Raw genomic sequence first — 25,436 nt, forward strand, 5'->3', positions numbered from 1 at the left:
TCCAACTGGCAGAGCCTGGTGACAGTCAGGAGGAGCTGAGTCATTCAGTGGCAGAGTGGAACATATGGTTCTCTCTGGTCTCTATGATGACCAGCAGCTTACGGCTCTGAGAACTACTGAACAGAAAGCACTGCAGTCCCACAGTGGACATTAGGCCAACATGAAGTAGACTTACTAAGATTTCAGGGCTACTTCTTATTGTGGTATTAGTTCACTTCAGTTCAGTAGCTCAAACGTGTCCAACTTTTTGTGACCCTTGGACTGCAGAGCAGCCAGGCTTCCCTGTCCATCACCAATTCCCAGAGCTTGCTCAAACTCATGCCCATTGAGTCGGTGATGCCATCCAACCATTTCATCCTCTGTCATCCCCTTCTCCTCCTGCCTTCAGTCTTTCCCAGCATCAGGGTCTTTTCCAGTGAGTCAGTTCTTTGCATCAGATGGCTTGGAGCTTCAAGCTTCAGCATGAGTCCTTCCAATGAATATTCAGGACTGATTTCCTTTAGGATGGACTGGTTGGATCTCCTTGCAGTCCAAGGGACTCTCAAGAGTCCTCTCCAACACCACAGTTCAAAATCACCAATTCTTTGGTGCTCAGCTTTCTTTATAATCCAACTCTCACATCCATACATGACTACCAGAAAAGCTATAGATTTGACTAGATGGACCTGTGTTGGCTAAGTAGTAACTCTGCTTTTTAATATGCTGTCTAGGTTGGTCATAGCTTTTCTTCCAAGGAGCAAACGTCTTTTAATTTCATGGCTGCAGTCACCATCTGCAGTGATTTTGGAGCCCAAGAAAATAAAGTCCCTCACTGTTTCCATTCTTTCCCCATGTATTTGCCATAAAACAATGGGACCAAATTCCATGATCTTAATTTTTTGAATGCTGAGTTTTAAGCCAACTTTTTCAGTCTCCTCTTTCACTTTCATCAAGAGGCTCATTAGTTCTTCTTCACTTTCTGCCATAAGGGTGGTGTTATCTGCATATCTGAGGTCATTGATATTTTTCCTGACAGTTTTGATTCCAGCTTGTGCTTCATCCAGCCCGGCATTTCGCATGATGTACTCTGCATATAAATTAAATAAGCAGAATGACAATATACAGCCTTTACATACTCCTTTTCCAATTTGGAACCAGTCCATTGTTCCATGTCCAGTTCTAACTGTTTCTTCTTGACCTGCATACAAATTTCTCAGGAGGCAGGAAAGGTGGTCTGGTATTCCCATCTCTTGAAGAATTTTCCACAGTTTGTTGTGATCCACACAATCAAAGGATTTGGTGTAATCACTAAAGCAAAAGTAGATGTTTTTCTGGAACTCTCTTGCTTTTTTGATGATCCAACAGATGCTGGCAATTTGATCTCTGGTTCCTCTGCCTTTTCTAAATCCACCTTGAATATCTGGAAGTTCATGTACTGTTGATATCTTGTTTGGAGAATTTTGAGCCTTACTTTGCTAGTCTATGCAGGAGAGTTTTGAGCATTACTTTGCTAGTCTATACAGTCAGCAAAACAAGACCAGGAACTAACTGTGGTTCAGATCATGAACTGCTTATTGCAAAATTCAGACTTAAATTGAATAAAATAGGGAAAACCAGTAGACCATTCAGGTGTGATCTAAATCAAATCACTTATGATTATATAGTGGAAGTGACAAATAGATTCAAGGGATTAGATCTGATAGAATGCCTGAAGAACTATGGATGGAGGTTCGGTTCATTGTACAGGAGGTCATCCCCAAGAAAAAGAAATTAAAAAAGGCAAAAAGGTTGTCTGAGGAGGCCTTACAAATAGCTGAGAAAAGAAGAGAAGCGAAAGGCAGAGGAGAAAAGGAAAGATATACTCATTTGAATGCAGAGTTCCAAAGAATAGCAAGGAGAGATAAGAAAGCCTTCCTCAGTGATCAATGCAAAGAAAAAGAGAAAAACAATAGAATGGGAAAGACTAGCGACCTCTTCAAGAAAATTAGAGATACCAAGGGAACATTTCATGCAAAGAAGGGCACAATAAAGGACAGAAACTAACAGAGGCAGAAGATATTAAGAGGTGGCAACAACACACAGAAGAACTATACAAAAAAGAGCTTCATGACCCAGATAACCATGATGGTGTGATCACTCAACTGGAGCCAAACATCCTGGAATGTGAAGTCAAGTGGGCCTTAGGAATCATCACTATGAACCAAGCTAGTAGAGGTGATGGAATTCCAGTTGAGCTATTTCAAATCCTAAAAGATGATGCTGTTAAAGTGCTGCACTCAATAAGCCAGCAAATTTGGAAAACTCATCAGTGACCACAGGACTGGAAAAGGTCAGTTTTCATTCCAGTCCCAAAGAAAGGCCATGCTAAAGAATGTTCAAACTGTATCATAGCCAAGCCTATTCTGACATGTCTTGGACACATCAGAGACCTGCTGAACCCAAATCTCTGGGGTAAGGCTTAGGAATCTGTAGTTATACCAAGCAATTCAAAATCAGACATCCCTACACCCAATAACGGCTATTGCTCTGGATCTGCACAGTTCACGGCATGCTGATGTGCAGCCTATGTTGCCATTACCAGAGGGTTCCAGCACTATCCATATGCCAACCATTCTATCCCACTTCCCTCAAAGCTTCCCTCAGCTCCTTATTCATGATGAGTGGAGGAGTCAATACACAGATTTGTTTTTTATGTTTCCAAATCAGTATGTCCAAGTTAATCTCAAGATAAGACTCTCCAGAAGAGTTTATTCACAGCACAGACTTCCTGGGCGTGGGCCTGATAATCTGTATATATCATGATTATTTCTGAGTAATTCTGATCACCAGCGAGGTGGAGGGATATTGGGGAGGAAGGAGGTGCAACTGTGCCCACGCAGTTTTAAAAACTGTGCCCAACTTTTAAAGACAGTTTTTCAGGCAAGAATACTGGAGTGGGTTGCCATTTTCTACGCCAGAGAATCTTCCTGACCCAGGAATTGAATCCATGTCAGTTGGGTCTCCTGTATCAGCAGGTGGATTCTTTATCACTGGCACTACCTGGGAAGCCATGAACATGAGTATGTTCTTTTTTCTCAAGAAAATCACACACTCTGCTCTGCAAACCACCAGGGTGAGTAATTATCAATGTTACTAAGAAAACACATTCTTCCTAAATGAAGTAAACTATGTTACATGGCAGGAAGCTTCCATAGCCCTGGAAGCAGACAAAAAGACTATTCCATTTGGCCCCCGGCATCTGTGTCTGTGTCCCCTTCCTTCCCTCCAGCCCCCATACTGGAACCACCCCCCATAGTTTTGAGCTTCTTTGGTGAGGCCCATTCCTATGTCCACACGAGCTGCCCACTTATCTTGCACCTATATAGCCTTCACTAAGGGCTAGGCCAAGAGGCTGCCCAGGAAATCCCTGTTGATTGCTTGTATTTAAAGTACTGCTTTTATATTTATAAGGGCACTCCAATTTTTGTGCAATCAATAAATATGGTCTAGAATAGATGTTTCTGCTTATCATCCCATCTATCTGGTATAGGTGGGTGATTCAGTTCTCCTAGGAACAAGCTGGTTTTATATAGATGACTTGAAAAGGTGTATATGACATTTTCCTAGTTAGAACAAAAACAGTCTGAATACAAAAGTCACGCAGGAAAGAAAGGCAGATCTACCTTGTAAAGTCACCATCTGATGAGCAGGAAGGCTGGTGAGAAGATACTTAGATTCCCAGCCATTTATACAGAAATGGGAATTGATTGCACTTATTTCACATGCTAGCAATATTATGCTCAAAATCCTTCAAGCTAGGCTTCAGTAGTACATGAACCGAGAACTTCCAGATGTACAAGCTGGATTTAGAAAATTTTCAAAATAACATCTACTTCTGCTTCATTGACTACAATAAAGCCTTTGACTGTGTGGATCACAACAAACTGTGAAATATTCTTAAAGAGATGAGAATACCAGACCACCTTACCTGCCTCCTGAGAAGCCTGTATGCAGCACAAAATGTAACAGTTAGAACTGGACATGAAGCAACAGAGGGGCTCAAAAATATAGAATACAGTCTATATGCTCTGCTATTTGTACTAAATACAGGTGGTTCTATGCTATCATGACATGCAAACTGTATGCCGTGGACATTGCTTCCCACATATAAACACATTTCATTCTATAGAAAACTAGAGGCACAGTTCATGGATTTAAAGCCCCTGAAAGTGCACTGCCTACAAGGAGGCAGACAGGGACATTCTAGTATCCCAATGACGGATACTTCCCTGGTATTCTACATGGCATTAACCTCCTGCCTTTTTGTGGCAACCTCCCCCAGAAAATAATATTGTGTTAGTAAACTCTGAAGCTGTATGAGGAGGTGCTTCTACTCACCAACGATCTCACTGGGTTCCTTGTTATAGAGCTTTTTGTTCCAGTAAAGGAGTCTGAGGAGTGGAAAGGAGAACAAGAGAACGAAGCAAATCCCAGCAAACATGTGTGCTGTAAACCCAGCGAAGTCCAGACCCTGGAAACAGGAAAGGAGACGTGAAACCACAGGCAGCACAGGCACATCCTCATGGCAGGGCCCAGGGAAGCCTGAGATCAAGGGCCAGGGAACCTACACAAAGCCCACAGAAGAGGCACTCTTCACCGCAGTTTTGCAAACATTCAAGATTGGTTTCTTTCATAATAAAAAACCAATTATTACCTGAATGACAAGCAACCTTGGAAGGAAACAAAAACAGGTCATCACATCTTATCCCAACCTTAGCTGGTTCTACTTCACCACTACACTGACATGTCCCCTGGGATCTGGTGAAACAGGACAGAGGGAGACAAAACATAAAACTATCACTGCTATGTATAAAATAGATAACCAACAAGAAGCTATTGTTATAGCACTAGGAACTATGCTCAGTATTTTATGATAACTTATAAGGCAAAAGAACCTGAAGCAATATATATGTATATATAACTGAATCACTTTGCTATACACCTGGAACTTACACAATGTTGTAAATGAACTATACTTTAAACGAAAATAAAAGACCATGAGGCAATATTCATCTATTTGAAGGTAAATTGCATTTTCTTAAATACTTCATTTAAGTCACTGCTATCGATATAAAAGAGCATCACCATGCCTGGGAAGCACAGTCCTCCACAGGTCGCCTAGCGGCCATCAAGACTGAAGAACCCCAGGGGGTCCCAACCAGCCCCAAGGGCCCCAGGCAGGAGCCCTCTCCTCCCCTCACAATCCTTTGCCTGTCTCTGGGCTCTTTTCCACAGTCAGCTGCTGAGGATATTTTTGTTGTTGGATGAAATCTCCACTAGGTTGATTTGTAAGGGAATAAGTCAGCAATGATATTGGTCAGTTTTTCCCTTTCGTTTTCACTGTGCTTAAACCTTCAGCAAATACAGGTGACACCCTCTGAGACCCTTGCAGGACAGATTAGGTTGTTGTCCCCATGAACTGGGCTGTGAGAACCAGTTTCTCACTGGCAGGAACTCCTGGATCACTGGTCCACAAAACAGGGTCAGAGGCACAATGACAGAACATTGGGGGAGACTCCCAGGCAGGACCAGTGGGGTGAATGGGGTGTAAAGAGAGTAGGTCCCAGGGACACTAGTGACAAACTTGAGAGACCATTCCCAAGGCAGCAGTCAGGAAGGTCATCTTCTAAAGGCCTGAGTTGGAAGGAGTGAATTCAATATTAATTATTGTTGCTGGGAAATATTGAGAGCAAGAGGAGAAGGGGGCAACAGAGGATGAAATGGTTGGGTAGCATCACTGACTCAATGGACATGAGTTTGAGCAAACTCCAGGAGATGGTGAAGGACAGGGAAGCCTGGCATGCTATAGTTCATAGAGTCTCAAAGAGTCAGATACTGAACAGCAAATTATTGTTTATTAAAATTTACTTATTTGTCCCCCTCATTTCCAGAAAAGACCTGAAACCACTTATAACATTGCTAAAGATAAAACACAACTTAGAAACCATTATCACAACTTACAACCATTAGTAAGTTGTGTGAAAATTTAGGCTTGCCAGTGTACAATGATCTGAAGTTCTTAATCTCTTGCAGTTTATCTGCACATTCAGTGGTTGCCCTTGAAAATAGCATCTGAATGACAGATGGAATTATGTGAGGCTGATCATATACAGATAGCAGGGAAATCTATGACGAGCTGGGACTCATGGCATGCTTTCAACGGCCATTAGAATTCACCGCGTTTCTGAGGATATCACCTTGGACGTTGTGTCTTTAGAATGCATGCCCCAAATATCTTTTTTAAAAAATGTCCAAAACACTTTTTAAATGAAAATCATTTCATTTGTTTTAAAATCAGGAACAAAATAGGTAAACTTTTGAGTCAAAGAAGATAGCTTAAAATATATTAATGTATTTCCTGTGTATGAATTCAGTCATGAAATGTAATTAATATTTTTTGGAGGGAGGAGCTCATGAAGGCCGAAGTACTTATATCCTGAATAATTATGGGTCCCTTTGGAACACAATACAGGTGTCCCCTACTTTTTGAAATTTCACTTTATGCCACTTTGCTTTTACAAAAGACCTACATTAGCACCTGTTTTCACTAAGGAAGAAATCTGAAGAGGATTTTTTTGCTTTTAGGAAAATAAGTGATTGTTTTCTCACTCTATGCCATTTTGACTTCTGAAAGTTTATATGGGAAAGCTCTATTTTTGGATAGTGAAGAAAACCTGTAACAAAACTGTTAATTTTTCTCCCATTAGAAATGACGGAGCAGATGAAGGAAAAATCAGATGAAAAGGGTAAAGTGAGAAAGAAAAGGACAAAAGGGGTCTTGGAAAGGCCTCCACACCAAAAGTAACACAGTGTTGAAAAGAAGCATTTGGTTGCTTCTATAACTGTAATGAGTAGGTTTTTTAAGTAAGAACAATTGAGAATGGAAAAATCCAAACTGAAAATTAAAAACACAGGCAGGTGCAAATGCACAATAGGCTGAATGTGTTTTCTAAGCTTGTCAGGTGCACGTGTCGGGGCTTCCTTGCTGTTTTTACATGTCGCCACAATTTCCTAAACGTGTCTCTTTAATGTACTCAGTAACAAAACTACCTACTGTCATGCTTACACCAGTGCAGTACTTAAATGCAGCCCTTTCTTGCAAAGTACTGGTTCTGTTTCTTCCCTTCCCTCTCAGCCTCATTTTGACTACACTAAGCCGCTTTCTTCTTAATTTTCCACAATGTCCTCATTTGATAGAGTAAGTGGTCAAATGCTGAGGCATATAAAATCATCAAGGATCCCTCAGAATCAGATTAGAACATCCAGAGCCTAATAAACTACATATATTTAAGGGATATCTAGCTTCTGGCCCACCAATTCCATTTTCTAGGGATGAAGCTGTCAGGCTAGCTTTGCAAAAGTCAAAACAGTCAACTGGATTGTAGCAGGGTAATTCAAGAAACAATTTTGGTTTGAACCCCACTGATACAATTACTTCAAAGAAATTCTCTTTAAGTGTTTAAAGTAAAACTACTGAATGTTTTACTAAATATCATGGTGTAATTTGAAGATAGAAACATGTCTGGAGACCCAGCAAGGAGATGACCCCAGCACTGCAGAATGGATGTAATCCAGGTAGAGCATCTTGAGTGTGAGGGATCCATCAAGTATGTGGAGGCTAGGGCACTGGCACGCATGATCTGAGGAAGGTGAGGCTCTGGCAGAGACAGAAGTGGGCAATCCTAGCATTCAGGAAACAGTGCAAACCACTAAGGTCATAAGCTCCACCAGAAAATGCTCAGCTAACAGGAAAAAGAGTCAAAAAAGCTGAACCCCAAAATCAATAGATGTTGAAGATGTGTGGAAACAGAAAACTCACAAAGGAGACTAAGAAGAACTTCCAAAAGAGACAGGGTGGGACGAGCAGAGACCAACACCATTGAAATTCTGGATGGAGGAGGTCAGTGGATGGAGGAGCAGAAGAGCATCCCACTGGCACAGTAGCCCGGGGGCAGAGCCAGGAGGAAGATCCCAGGGGCATAGGGCCTGGGGGCCTGGTGTAAAAGACCTGAAGAATGTTCAAGTGCACACATATCTGGGTCACAGTAAGAAATGCCTTCCTGTGATGGGTGAAATGCCATTCAGGAGCACAGGGTAGGTACATGGCTCTCCTAAAGAAACTTTTCTAGTGCTGTTTAAAAGGTGTTTGAATAATCATGCTCATTAGTAGGGAGTCTCTCTAGAACAGGCAAAAAGGAGCAAGTGTAACCAACAAGGGAGGACTATCTCCCCATCAGCCAGTTGGGAGATGAAAGGACAATGTGTCATTGCACATGGGATCCTATAGCACTGTAGATTGTGCCTATGCCAGGAGAGAACCAGTGGACACTGGAGGTCTGCCCATCTGCCTATTCAGTACTAGAAATTCTGCCAGTGGGACATGTCAGGGAATGTTTGATGGGAGGATTCCTACGTGCTGTCTCTCATGAGTCCTTTGTCCCTCTTCAAGCGGAACAGCACGCTGCTCCCAGGGACTGAGGTCATTGTGTGAGGCAGGCTTGGGTCTCCTTTAGTAAACATTCTCTTTAGGACAAAACTGCTTAGTCTTGTTCCCCTTTCTTGAGATATGGATTGTGTCCTGACCTTGTGACTAACATTACCCCTTGTTCCCTTGGTAACGGTTGCTGTACGTTTGGTTTTCTGATCTCTATCATTCCCGAAAGAAGTTTCTTGTACCACAGCCTATATATACACATAGGAAAATCATTAAAGCACCTTTGCTCCACCAGAGCTTAGGTCCCCGGGTCTTTTTTGTCTCTCTCTCTCTCTCTCTTTCTCTCTCTCTCTTTCTCTCTTTCACTTTCTTATCGTCGACTCCGTACCACAAGGTTCCGGTCCATTAAAGGACCCCAACAGGGACCCATCCCAAGAGATCCTTGAGGAGTGAGCAGAATGCAAAGGGTGACTTGGAATAATTTTCCTCACAACTTCCTATAATTTCTGACTAATTCTTACACAGAGAAAGCAGAGATTTGTCAGATGTGATTTCTTGACTCTTATGAGGCCTATTGGTGATTTTTGTTTTGTTTCTGAATTTTATTTTATATTGGAATATAGCTCTTTTACAAGGTTGTGTTAGTTTCAACTGTACAGCAAAGTGATTCAATTATACATATACCTAAATCTATACTTTGCCAGATTCTCTTCCCCAAAAGGTTATTACAGAATCCTGAGTAGAGTTTCCGGTGCTATACAATAGGCCGTTGCTGATTACCTATTTGGTATATACTGCTGTGTTTCTGTTAATCCCAAACTCCTAATTTATCCCTCCTCCTCCCTTTATGTCTGCAAGTCTATTTCTGTTTTGCAAATAAGTTCATTTATATACTTTTTTAGTTTCCATATATAAGTGATATCATATATTTATCTTTCTCTGATTTACTTCACTTTGTAAGATAATGTCTAGGTCCATCCATGTTGCTGCAAATGATACTATTTCTTTATATGGCTAAGTAAATTTCTATTGTATGTATGTACCACATTTTCTTCATCCATTAACCATGAAAGTTAGGTTGGTTCCATGTCTTGATGTTGGAAATAGTACTGTCTTGAACATCATGGTGCATGTTTCTTTTCAAATTATGGTTTTCTCCAGATATATGCCAATGAGTGGGATTGTTGGATTTTATGGTAGTACTATTTTTAGTATTTTTAAAGAACTTCCATATCGTTCTCTATAGTGGCTGTACCAATTTAGATTCCCACCAATGATGTAAATGGATGCCTTTTTTCCTATCAGTTCAGTTCAGTCGCTCAGTCGTGTCTGACTCTTTGTGACCCCATGGACTGCAGCACACCAGGCTTCCCTGTCCATCACCAACTCCTGGAGCATCCTTAAACTCATGTCCATCGAGTCGGTGATGTCATCCAACCATCTCATCCTCTGTTGTCCCCTTCTTCTCCTGCCTTCACTCTTTCCCAGCATCAAGGTCTTTTCCAGTGAGTCATTTCTTCGCATCAAGTGGCTTGCAGCTTCAAGTTTCACCTTGAGTCCTTCCAATGAATATTCAGGACTGATTTCCTTTAGGATTCATTGGTTTGATGTCCTTGCAGTCCAAGGGACTCTCAAGAATCTTCTCCAACACCACAGTTCAAAAGCATCAATTCATTGGTGCTCAGCTTTCTTTAGAGTCCAACTCTCATATCCATACATGACTACTGGAAAAACCATAGTTTTGACTAGATGGATCTTTGTCAGCAAAGGAATATCTCTGCTTTTCAATATGCTGTCTAGGTTGGTCGTAGCTTTTCTTCCAAGGAGCAAACGTCTTTTATTTCATGGCTGCAATCACAATCTGCAGTGATTTTGGAGCCCCAAAAAATAAAGTCTGCCACTGTTTCAATCCTTTCCCCATCTATTTGCCATGGAGCAATGGGACAATTGCTAAGAATGCCATGATCTTAGTTTTCTGAATGTTGAGTTTTAAGCCAACTTTTTCAGTCTCCTCTTTCAGTTTCATCAAGAGGCTCTTTAGTCCTTCTTCACTTTCTGCCATAAGGGTGGTGTCATCTGCATATCTGAGGTCATTGATATTTTTCCCAGCATTCTTGATTCCAGTTTGTGCTTCATCCAGCCCGGCATTTCGCATGCTGTATTCTGCATGTAAGTAAAATAAGCAGGGTGACAATATACAGCCTTGACATACTCCTTTCCCAATTTGGAACCAGTCCATTGTTCCAAGTCCAGTTCTAACTGTTGCTTCTTGATCTGCATACAGATTTCTCAGGAAGCGGGTCAGGTGGTCTGGTATTCCCATCTCTTGAAGAATTTTCCACAGTTTGTTGTGATCCACACAGTCAAAGGCTTTGGTGTAATCACTAGAGCAGAAGTAGATTTTTTTTTAATGCTCTTGCTTTTTCTATGAGCCAATGGAAGTTGGCAATTTGATCTCAGGTTTCTCTGCCCTTTCCAAATCCAGCTTGAACATCTGGAAGTTCATGGTTTATGTACTGTTGAAGTCTGGCTTGGAGAATTTTGAGCATTACTTTGCTAGCATGTGAGATGAGTGCAATTGTGTGGTAGTTTGAACATTCTTTGGCATTGCCCTTCTTAGGGATTGGAATGAAAACTGACCTTTTCCAGTCCTGTGGCCACTGCTGAGTTTTCAAAATTTGCTGGCATATTGAGTGCAGCACTTTCTTTTTTTTGTCTTTTTTTTTCCAGTTAGTTTTATTAGTTGGAGGCTAATTACTTTACAATATTGTAGTGGTTTTTGCCATACATTGACATGAATCAGCCATGGATTTACATGTATTCCCCATCCCGATCCCCCCTCCCACCTTCCTCTCCACCCGATCCCTCTGGGTCTTCCCAGTGCACCAGCCCCAAGAGTGCAGCACTTTCACAGCATCATCTTTTAGGATCTGAAATAGGATGGAACTGGAATTCCATCACCTCCACTAGCTTTGTTCGTAGTGATGCTTCCTAAGGCCCACTTGACTCCACATTCCAGGATGACTCCACATTCTAAGAGAGTGATCACACTATTGTGGTTACCTAGGTCATGAAGATCTTTGTTGTATAGTTCTTCTGTGTGTTGTTGTCACCTCTTTTTAATATCTTCTGCTTCTGTTAGGTCCATGCCATTTCTTTCCTTTATTCTGTCAATTTCTGCCAATCTTTGCATGAAATATTCCCTTGGTATCTCTAATTTTCTTGAAGAAGTCTCTAGTCTTTCCCATTATATTGTTTTTCTCTTCTTCTTTGCACTGATCACTGAGGAAGGCTTTCTTATCTCTCCTTGCTATTCTTTGGAACTCTACATTCAAATGAGTACATCTTTCCTTTTCTCCTTTGCCTTTCACTTTTCTTCTTTTCTCAGCTATTTGTAAGGCCTCCTCAGACAACCATTTTGCCTTTTTGTATTTCTTTTTCTTGGGCATGGTCTTGATCACTGCCTCCTCTACAATGTCACAAATTCCATCCATAGTTCTTCAGGCACTCTGTCTATCAGATCTAATCCCTTGAATCTATTTGTCACTTTCACTGTATAATCATAAGGGATTTGATATAGGTCGTATCTGAATGGTCTAGTGGTTTTCCCTATTTTATTCAATTTAAGTCTGAATTTTGCAATAAGGAGTTCATGATCTGAGCTACAGTCAGTTCCTGGTCTTGACTTTGCTGACTGTGTAGAGCTTCTCCATCTTGGCTGCAAAGAATATAATCAATCTGATTTTGGCATTGACCATCTGGTGATGTCCATGAGTAGAGTCTTTTTCCTATACTCTCCCTAAAATTTACTGTCTGTAGGCTTTTTGATGATGGCTATTCTGAACTGTGTAAGGTGATATCTCATGGCAGTTTTGATTTGAGTTTCTCTACTAATTAGCAATACTGAGCATCTTTTCAGTCCCTATTAGTCATCTGTAACGTCTTCCCTGGAGAAATGTTGTTTAGGTCTTCTGCCCATTTTTTGACTGGATTGTTTGCTTTTTTGATATTGATCAGCATGAGCTACTTGTACATTTTTTGTTAATCCCTTGATGTTGTTTAGTCACTAAGTCATGTCCAATTCTTTGTGACCCCATGAACTGCAGCACACCAGGCTTCCCTGTCCTTCACTATCTCCTGGAGTTCACTCAAAGTCAAGTCCACTGAGTTAGTGATGCTCTCTAACCACCTCATTCTCTGCCAGCCCATTCTCCTCTTGTTGATTGTATCATTTGCAAACATTTTCTACCATTCAGTGTCTTTTCATTGTCTTTTCATTCTGTTTATGGTTTCCTTTACTGTGAAAAAAAAAAAACTTTTAAGTTTAATTAGGTCCCATTTATTTACTTTTGCTTTTATTTCCATTACTCTAGGAAACAAATCAAAAAAGACATTCCTGCAATTTATGTCAGAGAGTGCTCTGCCTGTATTTTCCTCTGAGAGTTTTAAGGCATTCAATTAAAGCATTCAAAATCTTTATTCCATTTTGGGTTTATTGTTGTACATAGTGTTCAACAAAGTTCTAATTTCATTTTTCACATTTAGCTGTTCAATTTTCCAAGCACCACTTACTAAAGAGACTGTCTTTTCTCCATGGTAGAGTCTTACCTCCTTTGTTGTAGGTTAATTGACCATAGGTGTGTGGGTTTATTTCTTGACTCTTTATCCTGTTTTATTGATCTATATTTCTGTTTTTGTGCCAGTACCATACTGTCTTGATTACTATAACTTTTTAGCATAATCAGAAGTCAGGAAGCCTGATTCTGCCAGCTCCATTTTTCTTTCTCAGGATTGCTTTGACTATTTGGGGGTTTTTAAGTTTCCATACAAACTTTAAATTTTTTTGTTCTAGTTCTGTGAAAAATACTATCACAAATTTGATAGGGGTTTCATTGAATCTGTAGATTGCTTTGGGTAGTATAGTCATTTTGACAATACTGAATCTTCCAATCCAGGAATATGGTCTATCTTTCCATCTATTAGTGTCATCTTCAATTTCTTTTATCAGTATCTTATAGTTTTCAAAGTACAGGTCTTCTGCCTCCTTAGAAAGGTTTATTCCTAGGTATTTTATTCATTTTCATGTGATGGTAAGTGAGATTGTTTCTTTTATTTCTCTTCCTGATTTTTCATTGTTAATGCATAGAAATGCAATAATTTGTGTGTATTTACTTTGTATCCTGCAACTTCACAAATTCATTGATGAGCTCTAGTATTCTGCTAGCATCTTAAGGACTTTGTAAGTACAGTATCATGTCATCTGCAAATAGTGACAGTTTTACATCTTCTTTTACAATTTGGGTTCATTTCCTTTTAATCTCTGATTGCCATGGCTAGGACTTCCCAAACTATGTTGAATAAAACTGACAACAGTGTATATCCTTGTCTTGTTCCTGACCTTAGAGGAAATGCTTTCTCATGAGCTTTTCTCATCTGAGAATGATGTTTGCTGTGGGGTGGTCATATATGGCCTTTGTTATATTGAGGTATGTTCTCTCTCTCTGCCCATTTTCTTGAGAGTTTTTGTTGTAAAAGGGTGTTGAACTTTATCAAAAGCTTTTTCTGCATCTATTGAGATGGTTGTATGATTTTTATTCTTCAATGGTTAATGTGGTGTATCACACTGATCAATTTGCAGATATTGAGAAATCTTTGCATTCCTGAGATAAATCCTACTTGATGATCATGTGTGGTTCTTTAAATGTATTGTTGGATTCTGTTTGCTAGTATTCTGTTGAGGATTTTTGATCTATGTTCATCAGTGATATTGGCCTGTAATTTTCTTTTTTGTGGTATCTTTGTCTAGTTTTGGTATCAGAGTGATAGTGGCCTCACAGAACGAGTTTCAGTGTTCCTTCTGCAATTTTTGGGAAGAGTTTCAGAAGAATAGGTGTTAAGTCTTTACATGTTTGGTAGAATTTGCCTGTGAAGCTATCTGGTCCTGGACTTTTACTAGTTGGGATTTTTTTTAAATCATAGTTTCAATCCCAGTACTTATGATTGGTCTATTAATATTTTTTTTATTTCTTCCACATTCAGTCTTGGGAGATTATACCTGTTTAAGAATCCATTTCTTTTACTTTATTCATTTTATTGGCATACAGTTACTTGTAGTAGTCTCTTATCTTTTGTATTTCTGTGGTGTCCTTTATAACTTTTCTTTCTTCATTTCTGATTTTGTTGATTTGAGCCCTATCCCAACTTTTCTTAATGAGTCTGGCTAAAGGCTTATCAATTATGTTTATCTTTTCAAAGAACCAGCTTTTAGTTTCATTGATCTTTTCTATTATTTTATTTGTCTATATTTCATTTACTTCTGCTTTGATCTTTATGATTTCTCTCCTGCTACTAACATTGGGTTTTGTTTGTTCTTTCTCTAATTGCTTTAGATATAAGGGACAGGTTATATTGTTTAGGTGGTTTAACAGATTTTTATGTTTAACAGATTTTTCTTGTTTCCTGAGGTAAGGTTGTATTACTATAAATGTCCCTCTTAGGACTGCCTTTGCTGTGTCCCACAGATTTTGGATCATTGTGTTTTCATTTTCATATATCTCTAGGCAATTTTTTTCCTTTCCTCTTTGATTTCTTCAGTGATCCATTGGTTGTTTAGTAGCATATTGTTTAGCCCCCATGTCATTTTTTTCAGTTTTTTCTTATAGCTGATTTATAATCTCATAGCTTGAAGTTGGAAAAGATGCTTGATATGATTCCAATTTTCTTAAATTTGCCAAGGACTGATTTGTGACCCAAATGTGATCTATCCTGGAGAATGTTCCATGTGCGCTTGAGAAGAATGTATATTCTGCTGCTTTTGGATGAAATGCTCTAAAAATATCAATTAAGTCCTGCTGATCTAGTGGGTCATATAAAAACTGTGCTTCCTTGCTGATTTTCTATCTAGATGATCTGTCCATTGATAAAAATGGGGTGTTAAAATTCCCCACTATTTTTGTGTTACTGTCAATTTCTCCTTTGCCTTTGTGGCTTCTCCTTTTATGTATTTGCCTTACACAAAAAAGGTCTTAATGACTTGGATAGCCAAAAGATGTGGTCACTCACCTAGAGCCAGATATCTTGGAATGTGAAGTCAAGTGGGCCTTAGGAAACATTTACTACAAACAAAGCCAGTGGAGGCGATGGAATTCCAGCTGAGCTATTTAAAATCCTAAAAGATAATGCTATTAAAGTACTGCATGCAATATGTCAGCAAATTTGGAAAACTCCATGGTGGCCATGAAAAGGATGGAAAAGGTAAGTTTTCATTCCAATCCCAAAGGGCAATGTCAAAGAATGTTCAAACTACTGTATAACTATACCCATTTCACATGCTAGCTAGATTATGCTCAAAATCCTTCAAGCTATACTTCAACAGTATGTGAACTGTGAACTTCCAGATGTACAAGCTGCATTTCAAAGAAGCAGAGGAACCAGAGATCAAATTGCCAACATTTGTTGGATCATGGAGAAAGCAAAGGAGTTCCATAAAAAATCTACTTTGGCTTCATTGACTATGCTAAAACCTTTGACTATGAGGATCACAACAAACTTAAAATTCTTAAAAAGATGGGAATACCAGACCACCTTACCTGTCTTCTGAGAAACCTGTATGTGGGTCAAGAAGCAAGAGTTAGAACCAGACATGGAACGACAGACTGGTTCCAAATTGGGAAAGAAGGACATCAAGGCTGTATACTGTTACCCTGCTTATTTAACTTCTATGTAGAGTACATCACGCAAAACGCCAGGCTGGTTGAATCACAAGCTGGAATCAACAACCTCAGATATGCATATGATACCATTCTAAAGGCAGAAAATGAAGAGGAACTAAAGAGCCTCTTGATGAGGGTGAAGGAGAGTGAAAAAGCTGGCTTGAAACTCAACATTAAAAAAACTAAGATCCTGGCCTGTCCCATGGCAAATAGATCGGAAAAAAGTGGAAACAATGATAGCTTTTATTTCCTTGGGCTCCAAAATCACTGTGGACAGTGACTGCAGCCTTGAAATTAAAAGATGCTTGCTCCTTGGAAGGAACATTATGATAAACCAAGCAAGGCAGTATATTAAAAAGCAAGATATCACTTTGCTGACATAGATCCATGTAGTCAAAGCCATGGTTTTTCCAGCAGTCATGTAGAGATGTGAGAGTTGAACTATAAAGAACACTGACAGCCAAGGAATTGATGCTTTCCAATTGTGCTGGAGAAGACTATTGAGAGTCCCTTGGACTGCAAGGAGATTAAACCAGTCAATTCTAAAGGAAATCAACCCTGAATATTCATTGGAAGGACTATTGCTGAAGTTGAAGCTCCCTCAACATAAATGCTTCAGTTGAAGCACCAATCAGCTTCAGCAATACTCCAACTCTGGATTATTCATTGGAAGGACAATTGCTGAAGTTGATGTGAAGAGCCAATTCATTGGAAAAGACCCTGATGCTGGGAAAGAGTGAAGGGCTGACAGAGGATAAGATGGTTAGATAGCATTACCAACTCAATGCACATGAAACTCCAGGAGATAGTGAAGGACAGGGAAGCCTGATGTGCTGCAGTCCATGGTTTTGCAAAGAGTTGAACACAACTTAGCGACTTAACAACAAAATTTGCCTTATATATGGAGATGCTCCTATGCTAGGTGTGTACATAGTTACAACTGTTACACTATCTTCTTGGATTGATCCTTTGATTTTTTTTTTTTATCTTTTTATGCACAGTTTTTTGTTTTTTTTTTTCCAGTGGGTTTTGTCATACATTGATATGAATCAGCCATGGATTTACATGTATTCCCAATCCCGATCCCCCAGATAGGAAAAGAAGAAGTAAAACTCTCACTGTTTGCAGATGACATGATCCTCTATATAGAAAACCCTAAAGACTCTACCAGAAAATTACTAGAGCTAATCAACGAATATAGTAAAGTTGCAGGATATAAAATTAACACACAGAAATCCCTTGCATTCCTATATACTAACAATGAAAAAACAGAAAGAGAAATTAAGGAAACAATACCATTCACCACTGCAACAAAAAGAATAAAATACTTAGGAGTATATCTACCTAAAGAAACAAAGGACCTATACATAGAAAACTATAAAACACTGATGAAAGAAATCAAAGAGGACACAAACAGATGGAGAAACATACCGTGTTCATGGATTGGAAGAATCAATATTGTCAAAATGGCTATTCTACCCAAAGCAGTCTATAGATTCAATGCAATCCCTATCAAGCTACCAACGGTATTTTTCACAGAACTAGACCAAAGAATTTCACAATTTGTATGGAAATACAAAAAACCTCGAATAGCCAAAATAATCTTGAGAAAGAAGAATGGAACTGGAGGAATCAACCTGCCTGACTTCAGACTCTACTACAAAGCCACAGTCATCAAGACAGTATGGTACTGGCACAAAGACAGAAATATAGATCAATGGAACAGAATAGAAAGCCCAGAGATAAATCCACGAACCTAGGACACCTTATCTTTGACAAAGGAGGCAAGGATATACAATGGAAAAAAGACAACCTCTTTAACAAGTGGTGCTGGGAAAACTGGTCAACCACTTGTAAAAGAATGATCCTTTGATTATTATGCAGTGTCCTTTTTGTCTCTGGTAACAGGTCTTTATTTTGTCTGATATGAATATTTACTTGAGGCTTCTTTTTATTTCAATTTACATGGTATACATTTTCCATCCCCTCACTTTCATTTTTTATGTCTCCCTAGATGTGAAGTGGGCCTCTTGTAGACAGCATATATATGGGTCTTATTTTTGCATCCATTCTATGGATGGATGTCTTCTGGTTGAAGCATTTAATCCATTTACAATGAAGCAATTATCAATAAATATTTTTATTGCCATTTTAATTGTTTCAGATTTGTTTTTATAAGTCTTTTTTCTTCCCTTCCTCTTTTGCTCTCTTCTCTTATGACCTAATGACTAACTTTAGTGTTGTGTTTGGATTCTTTTTTCTTCATTGTGCATATGTCTATTGTATATATTTGGTTTGTAGTTATGAGGTTTTGATATCACAGTCTATATATATTCAAGATTATTTTAAGTTTCTGGTCTTTTCATTTCAAATGCATTTCCTATATCCTGCATTTGTACTTTCTTCTCACAGTGGTTGGTTTTGATATATTTGTGTGTGGATGATTTCCTACCTTTGCTGTTTGTTTGCCTTTACTGGTGAACTTTTCCATTCATAATGTTCTTGTTTCTAGTTGTAGCTTTTCCTTTTCTGCTGAGAGACTTCCTTTCACATTTGTTGTAAAGCTGATTTGGTGATTTTAAATTCTCTTAGCATTTGCTTGTTTGTAAAGTTTTTAATTTCTCTGTCAAATCTGAAAGAGAGACTTGCTGCATATTCTTGACTGTAGGCTTTTCCCTTTCATCACTTAAAATATTAATATAACATGGCTCTTCCTTCTGGCCTCAAGAGTTTCTGCTGAAAAATCACTTGATTACCTTATGGGGATTCCTTTGTATGTTGTTTGTTGCTTTTCCCTTGTTGCTTTTAATATTTTCCCTTTGTCTTTAAATTTTGTCAGTTTGAGTAATATGCATCTCGGCATGTTCCTCCTTGGGTTTACCCTGCCTGGGATTCTCTGAGTGCCTGATCTTGGGTGACTATTTCCTTTCCCATGTTAGGGACATTTACAGCTATTATCAATATCTTTTCAAATATTTCCTCAGGCCCTTTCTCTCTCTCTCTTCCCCTTCTGGGACCCCCTGTAATGCAACATTTAATATTGCCCCAGAGGTCTCTTAAACTGTTCTCATTTGTTTTCATTCTTTTTTCTTTATTCTAATCTGTGGCAGTTCAACAATTCTGTCTTCTAGCTCACTTATCTGTTCTTCTGTTTCACTTATTCTGCTAAGGATTCCTTATAGGGTATTTTTCATTTCAGTTATTGCATTGTTCATCTCTGTTTGTTTATTCTTTACATCTCCTAGCTCTTTGTTAAACATTTCTTGTATCTTCTCAATCCATACCTCCATTCTTTTTCCAAGATTCTGGATCATCTTTACTATCATTATTCTGAATCACTTTTGGGGTATAATGCTTATCTCTACTTCACTTCACAGTCAGGAAGATTTTAGGCAGCTTGTCTGATGATGGATGGGGGCTATATTCCTGTGTTACTGGTTGTTTGGCTTGAAGTGGCCTAGCAGTAGAGCCTACAGGATGTTGGGTGGTGCCAGGTCTTGGTGACAAAGTGGTGACCTCCAGGAGAGCTCAGGCCAATAAGCACTCCATGGTACCTCTACCACCAGTGTCTTTGTCCTCACAGTGAATCATAGCTGCCCCCTGCCTCCCCAGGAGACCCTCCAAGACAAGGAAGTAGTTCTGGCCCAGGCTTCTATGAAGTCATGGCTTTTCCCTGGGTCCCAGTGCACACAAGGTCTTGTGTGTGTCCTCCAAGAAAGGAGTTTTTATTTCTCCCAGTCCTGTGGGATTCCTGCCATCAAGTCTTATTGGCTTTCAAAGCCAAATGCTCTGGGAGATCCTCGTCCTGATGCCAGGATCCCAGGCTGTGAAGCCTGACATGGGGCTCAGAACTCTCACTCTCATGGGAGCACCTCTGCAATACAATTGTTTTCTGGTTGGTGGATTTCCCACCCAGTGCGTGTAAGCTTTGATTTTATCATGATTGCACCCCTCCTACTGTTTCATTGTGGCTTCTTCTTTGTCTTTGGATGTAGAATATCTTTTTTTGTAGGTGTCAGTCTGTTTGCCAGTGATTTTTCAGCAGTTAGTTGCGATTATGGTGTTATTGTGAGAGGAGCTATGCACAATTGTTCCTACTCCACCATCTTGTTTCCAGCCCTTCAGCACTATCTCCAGCTTAGTACTGTTTTTCAGCTATTACTCTGAATTACACATTAAGTATTAAATATCTTTGTGAATATTTTAAATTAACTTCAAATTTTATTTTAATTTGATAATCATTCTTTCTATTCCAGTAATGAATCTATTTCTATCAAATAAATGTGCCCATCATGTGATTCAAATGTACAGCTGTGCTGTCATTATTGATAATGAGAATTTATACATTAATCTCTGCTAAAGACACTGTCCCTGGAACTGTTTTCATTTGTGGCTACACGTAAATAAGTAGTGAAAAATGTTAGTTGCTCAGTCATGTTCAACTCTTCATGACCCCATGTATTGTAGGGTCAGAGGAACCTGACCCCTTCCAGGTTACACAGTTCATGGAACTCTCCAGGCAAGAATAATGGAGTGGGTAGCCATTCTCTTCTCCAGGGAATTGTCCCTGACCCAGGGATCGAACCTGGGTCTCCTGCATTGCAGGCAGATTCTTTACCATCTGAGCCACCAGGGAAGCTCAGCAAAGCTCACTCCATGTAAACAAATATTCTTGTTTGTCTTGTTTGTCTTATCTCTGAACTACTATAAAATGAATTAAAACCACTCTTGGTGATCCACAAAAAGACATTAATTAAATACCTTTTCTGAAAGATATAGTTTAACCCAAAAAAAGGAGGGAAAGTCACTGAGGCGAAGACAAGGAATGTCATCTTTAATAAAACAGGACAGCCCTAAATCCATGTCCCTAGGGGATGTCATTTTGGCACAAAGCTGGGTAAGGGGCCAAGGCTTAGCTTCAGTGCAATCCTAGAGGGTGCTCACCTCCAGGGTACTTTAGGTGTTTTTACAAAACCCTACCTTTCTCCCTTACTGTCAGGTTTAAACTCTGGATATTCACAACACCAAGTCAGGGTGCTGTGGAAGAATGTGAGAATACTCTAACAGACTGCTCTTTCCCTTCATCTTTCTGTGTGACTTGGTAAAGGCCCAGGACCCAGGCCCTATCTTGAGTAACATCCCACAGATTAGTCAGGGCATTCAGATCTAGGGCTCCAGGAAGAGGTTTAAAAGAATGTAGAGTTAGCTCAATTTGTGTCCAAGAGAAACATTATGCCTAGTTCTTGTTCTGTTGCTCAGTTGTGTCCAACTCTCTGCAGCCCTATTGACTGCAGGACATGAAGCTTCCATGTCCTTCACCATATCCCAGAGTTTTCTCATGTTCATTGAGTCAGTGATGTCAACCAACCATCTCATCCTCTGCCATGCCTTTCTCCTCCTGTCTTCAATCTTTCCCTGCATCAGGGTCTTTTCCAGTGAATCAGCTCCTCACATGAGGTAGTCAAAGTATTGGAGCCTCAGCTTCAGCATCAGTCCATCCAATGAATATTCAGGGTTGATTTCTGTTAGAATCAGATTGACTGGTTTGATCTCCTTGTAGTCCAAGGGACTCTCAAGCGTCTACTCCAACACCACAGTTCAAACACATCAATTCTTTGGTGCTCAGACTTCTTTATGGTCCAACTCTCACATCCATACATGACTACTGGAAAAATCATAGCTTTGACTAGACAGATCTTTGTCAGCAAAGTAATGTCTCTACTCTTTAATAAACTGTATAGGTTTGTCATAGCTTTTCTTCCAAGGAGCAAGTGTCTTTTAAGTTTGTGGCTGCAGTCACTGTCCTCTGTGATTTTGGAGCCCAAGAAAATAAAGTCTGTCACTGTTTCTATTGTTTCCCCATCTATTTGTCATGAAGTGATGGGACCAGATGCCATGATCTTAGTTTTTTGAATGTTGGATTATGTCTAGAGTCTTACATTAAAATTAACGTAGGGGAACAGGAGGAGTAGGTGGATGTGGAGTACATCTCTCTCCATTGATACATCAGGAGTATACCTTCAGACACAGAAGTTCATGCAGAACACCAGCTGAGACTGGACATGAGTACCTGACCAGCAGAAAAGAATACATAGAACCATGCAAAACTCGGTAGGATGAAGGAACTTAGGGGGAAAAACAGGAGTGTTCAGTAGAACTGGATCTGCCCTCAGTGGGTGGGGGAACTGAAGCTGGGGTTCAATCCTCACATCAGGGCAATTCTCTGAGTCAGAGGAGAAACATTTAAGGCTGAGAGTGAAACAGCTGATCTGTGGCAGCCCAAATGGAATGAGAATCAGACAATCCCTGTCGCAGCCATGCATATCCTGGACAGGGACCCAGGACCCTGGAAGGCGCAGTGGCTGGGAGTTGGAGTTTAGGGATTGTGGAGCAATCCCAGGGTGAGGGCTGCTGTTGACCATGGAAAGGCAAATGGAGGGGATGTGAGGGAGGAGACTGTGGTGGGAAATGCCTGTGGAGGAAAGCCAGACAGCCATGGAAGCAAGGCGATACTGCTCAGTCACATGTAGTGGATAGAGCCATCACCAAAGCCTCTCTCTTCCCACATGCCAGCATCACTAGCTGAACAATAGAGAGACTGGTTCATCAAACGCCTGACACACGGAACTACAGATTAGGGCCCCACCCAGGGCACCCCTTTAAGTGCATGATGCACCGATCTACAGAGTAGGACCCCAGCTGGGGGGCCCCTCTGTGTGCCTGATGCACTAAACAGAGAAGGGAAGGACCCCAGGCAAGGGAGCCCTCTAAGTGTCTGAACATGCGGAGCTATGGAGAAAGATTGGCCAAAGAGGTCTTCTGATCACCAGCTAAAAGAGGGTCCAAAAAAGACTCTGACAGGGCCATAACTCCTGCATCAGAGGCAGTCCGTGTCCCTGCACACTTGGCACTGCCAGGGTCCCCACAAGCCAAGAAACTGCACCACCTTCACATTCAACATTCACTGGGGCAGAGCTGCCACAGCAAAAAAAAAAAAAAAAAAGTCTTGCATCTATGTGCACAGGGTCACTTTAGTCGTGTCCAGACTCTTTGTGACCCTGTAGACTGTGGCCTGCCAGGCTTCCTTGTCAGGGAAAGGGGTTCTCCAGGCAAGAATACTGAAGCTATTGGCCAGGACTGGTTGCCATACCCTTCTAGAGCACTATATTTCCTGCTGCCCTAGCTGGCAACTCCCCTGAGTACTGGTACTGTCAGAACTCCTGTGACCCAAGCAGCTGCACCACCTCCACACCTGACCCTCACAGGGGCAAACCCAAGTCCTCTAGGGCAGCCTCAGGAGCAAACCCCAGTGGATGACCCATGTGTAGAGGAAGAAATAAAACCACAATTGAAATCCAGGGGCAAGCTGGCTAAGGAAGAAGACCCAAAACCTTCCCACCAGCTGTACAAGTTGCAGACTAAATCCACATGATCGACTAGGAAGACTCTGTGCCTATGGAATATATAAAAGGTCACTGAGAGCTCCCACAAAAGAAAACGCACTAGTTCTGATAGCTATGGACATTGGAGGAGAGAACACATAGGAGTAGTACCAGATTAGAATCTGAGCTGCCCCCAGAGCTGGTCCAGAGATCAGAACAGCATTGGAGGGCATCCTAGACAGTGAGGTGGATATGTGATTCCCAGCGAGGGAAAGGACTCTGACAGCAGTGACTCAAGAAAAACATTTATTATCCTTATGTTTTGACTTGTTTTTATGTTTTGACTGTACCCAGTAAGGATCTCATTCAAAATTGATGGAGAAATAAAAAAGTTTTCAGACAAGCAAAAGTTAGGAGAATTCAGTACCACCAAACCAGCTTTACAAAAAATGTTAAAGGGACTTAATAGTCAAGAAATACAAGAGAAGAAAAAGATCTACAAAATCAACCCCAAACAATTAAGAAAACGGCAATAGGAACATATATGTCAGTAATTACTTTAAATGTAAATGGATTAAATGCTCCAACCAAAAGACACAGACTGGCTGAATGGATACAAAAACAAGATGCATACATACACTGTGTACAAGAAACCCTCTTCAGACCCAAAGACACATATAGATTGAACATGAGAGGCTGGAAAAATATATTCCATGCAAATGGGAAGCAAAAGAAAGTTGGAGTAGCAATCCTCATATCAGACAAAACAGACCTTAAAATAAAGAATACTACAACAGATAAGGACACTACATGATGATCAAGGGATCAATCCAAGAGGAAGACATAACAATTGTAAATAAATATACACCCAACATAGGAAAACCCAATACATAAGACAAACACTACAGACTAAATGGGGACAGTAACACAATAATAGTAGGAGACTTTAACACCCCACTCACACCAATGGACAGATCATCAAAACAGAAAATTAATAAGGAAACACAAGTCTTAAATGATATATTAGATGAAATAGATCTCATTGATATCTTCAGGACATTTCATCCAAATGCAGAAGAATACACCTTCTTAAGTGTGCAAGGAACGTTCTCCAGGATAGACCACATCTTGGGTCATAAATCAAGCCTCATAAATTTAAGAAAATTGAGATCATATCAGTCATCTTCTCCAACCACAATGCTATGAGACTAGATACGAATTACAAGAAAACACTGTCAGAAACACAAACACATGGAGATTAAACAACATGTTTCTAAATAACCAACAGGTTACTGAAGAAATCAAAAGGGAAATAAAAGGATTTATAGAAAAGAATAACAATGAAAAAACAACAACTCAAAACCTATGAGATGCAGCAAAAGCAGTTCTAAGAGGAAAGTTTATAGCAATACAATCCTACCTCAAGAAACAAGAAAAACATCAAATAAACAATCTAATTTACACCTAAAACAACTGGGAAAAGAAGAACAAAAAAAAAAATTAGTAGGAGGAAATAAATCATAAGAATCCAAGCAGAAATAAATGAAAAAGAAATGAGAGAAACAATAGTAAAGATGAATAAAACTAAAAGCTGATTCTTTGAGAAGATAAACAAAATTGACAAACCTTTAGCCAGATTCATCAAGAAAAAAAGGGAGAAGAATCAAATCAACAAAATTAGAAATGAAAAAGCAGAAGTTACAACTGACAATGCACAAATACAAAAGACTGTAAGAGACTATTATGAAAATCTATATGGCAATAAATTGGAAAACCTGAAAAAAATGGACAGATTCTTGGAAAATCTTCCAAGACTGAACTAGGAAGAAATAGAAATTATGAACAACCCAATTATAAGCTCTGAAATTGAAACTTGGTCAAAAAAATCTC

The 25,436-nt window shown here is 39.8% G+C and overlaps 1 protein-coding gene across 2 annotated transcripts in view; it reads right to left on the reverse strand.

Moving 5' to 3' along the window:
* OCA2 (OCA2 melanosomal transmembrane protein) overlaps window positions 1-25,436 on the reverse strand; it is a 256,559-nt gene that overhangs the window by 108,793 nt on the left and 122,330 nt on the right. For both annotated transcript variants that reach the window (XM_043894730.1, XM_043894728.1), the window contains exon 15: window positions 4,357-4,489. In XM_043894730.1, coding sequence (XP_043750665.1) covers window positions 4,357-4,489 — 133 coding nt within the window. The remainder of the gene's footprint in view (window positions 1-4,356; window positions 4,490-25,436) is intronic.

Source organism: Cervus elaphus, chromosome 33, assembly GCF_910594005.1.
Source record: "Cervus elaphus chromosome 33, mCerEla1.1, whole genome shotgun sequence".
NCBI lineage: Eukaryota > Metazoa > Chordata > Mammalia > Artiodactyla > Cervidae > Cervus > Cervus elaphus.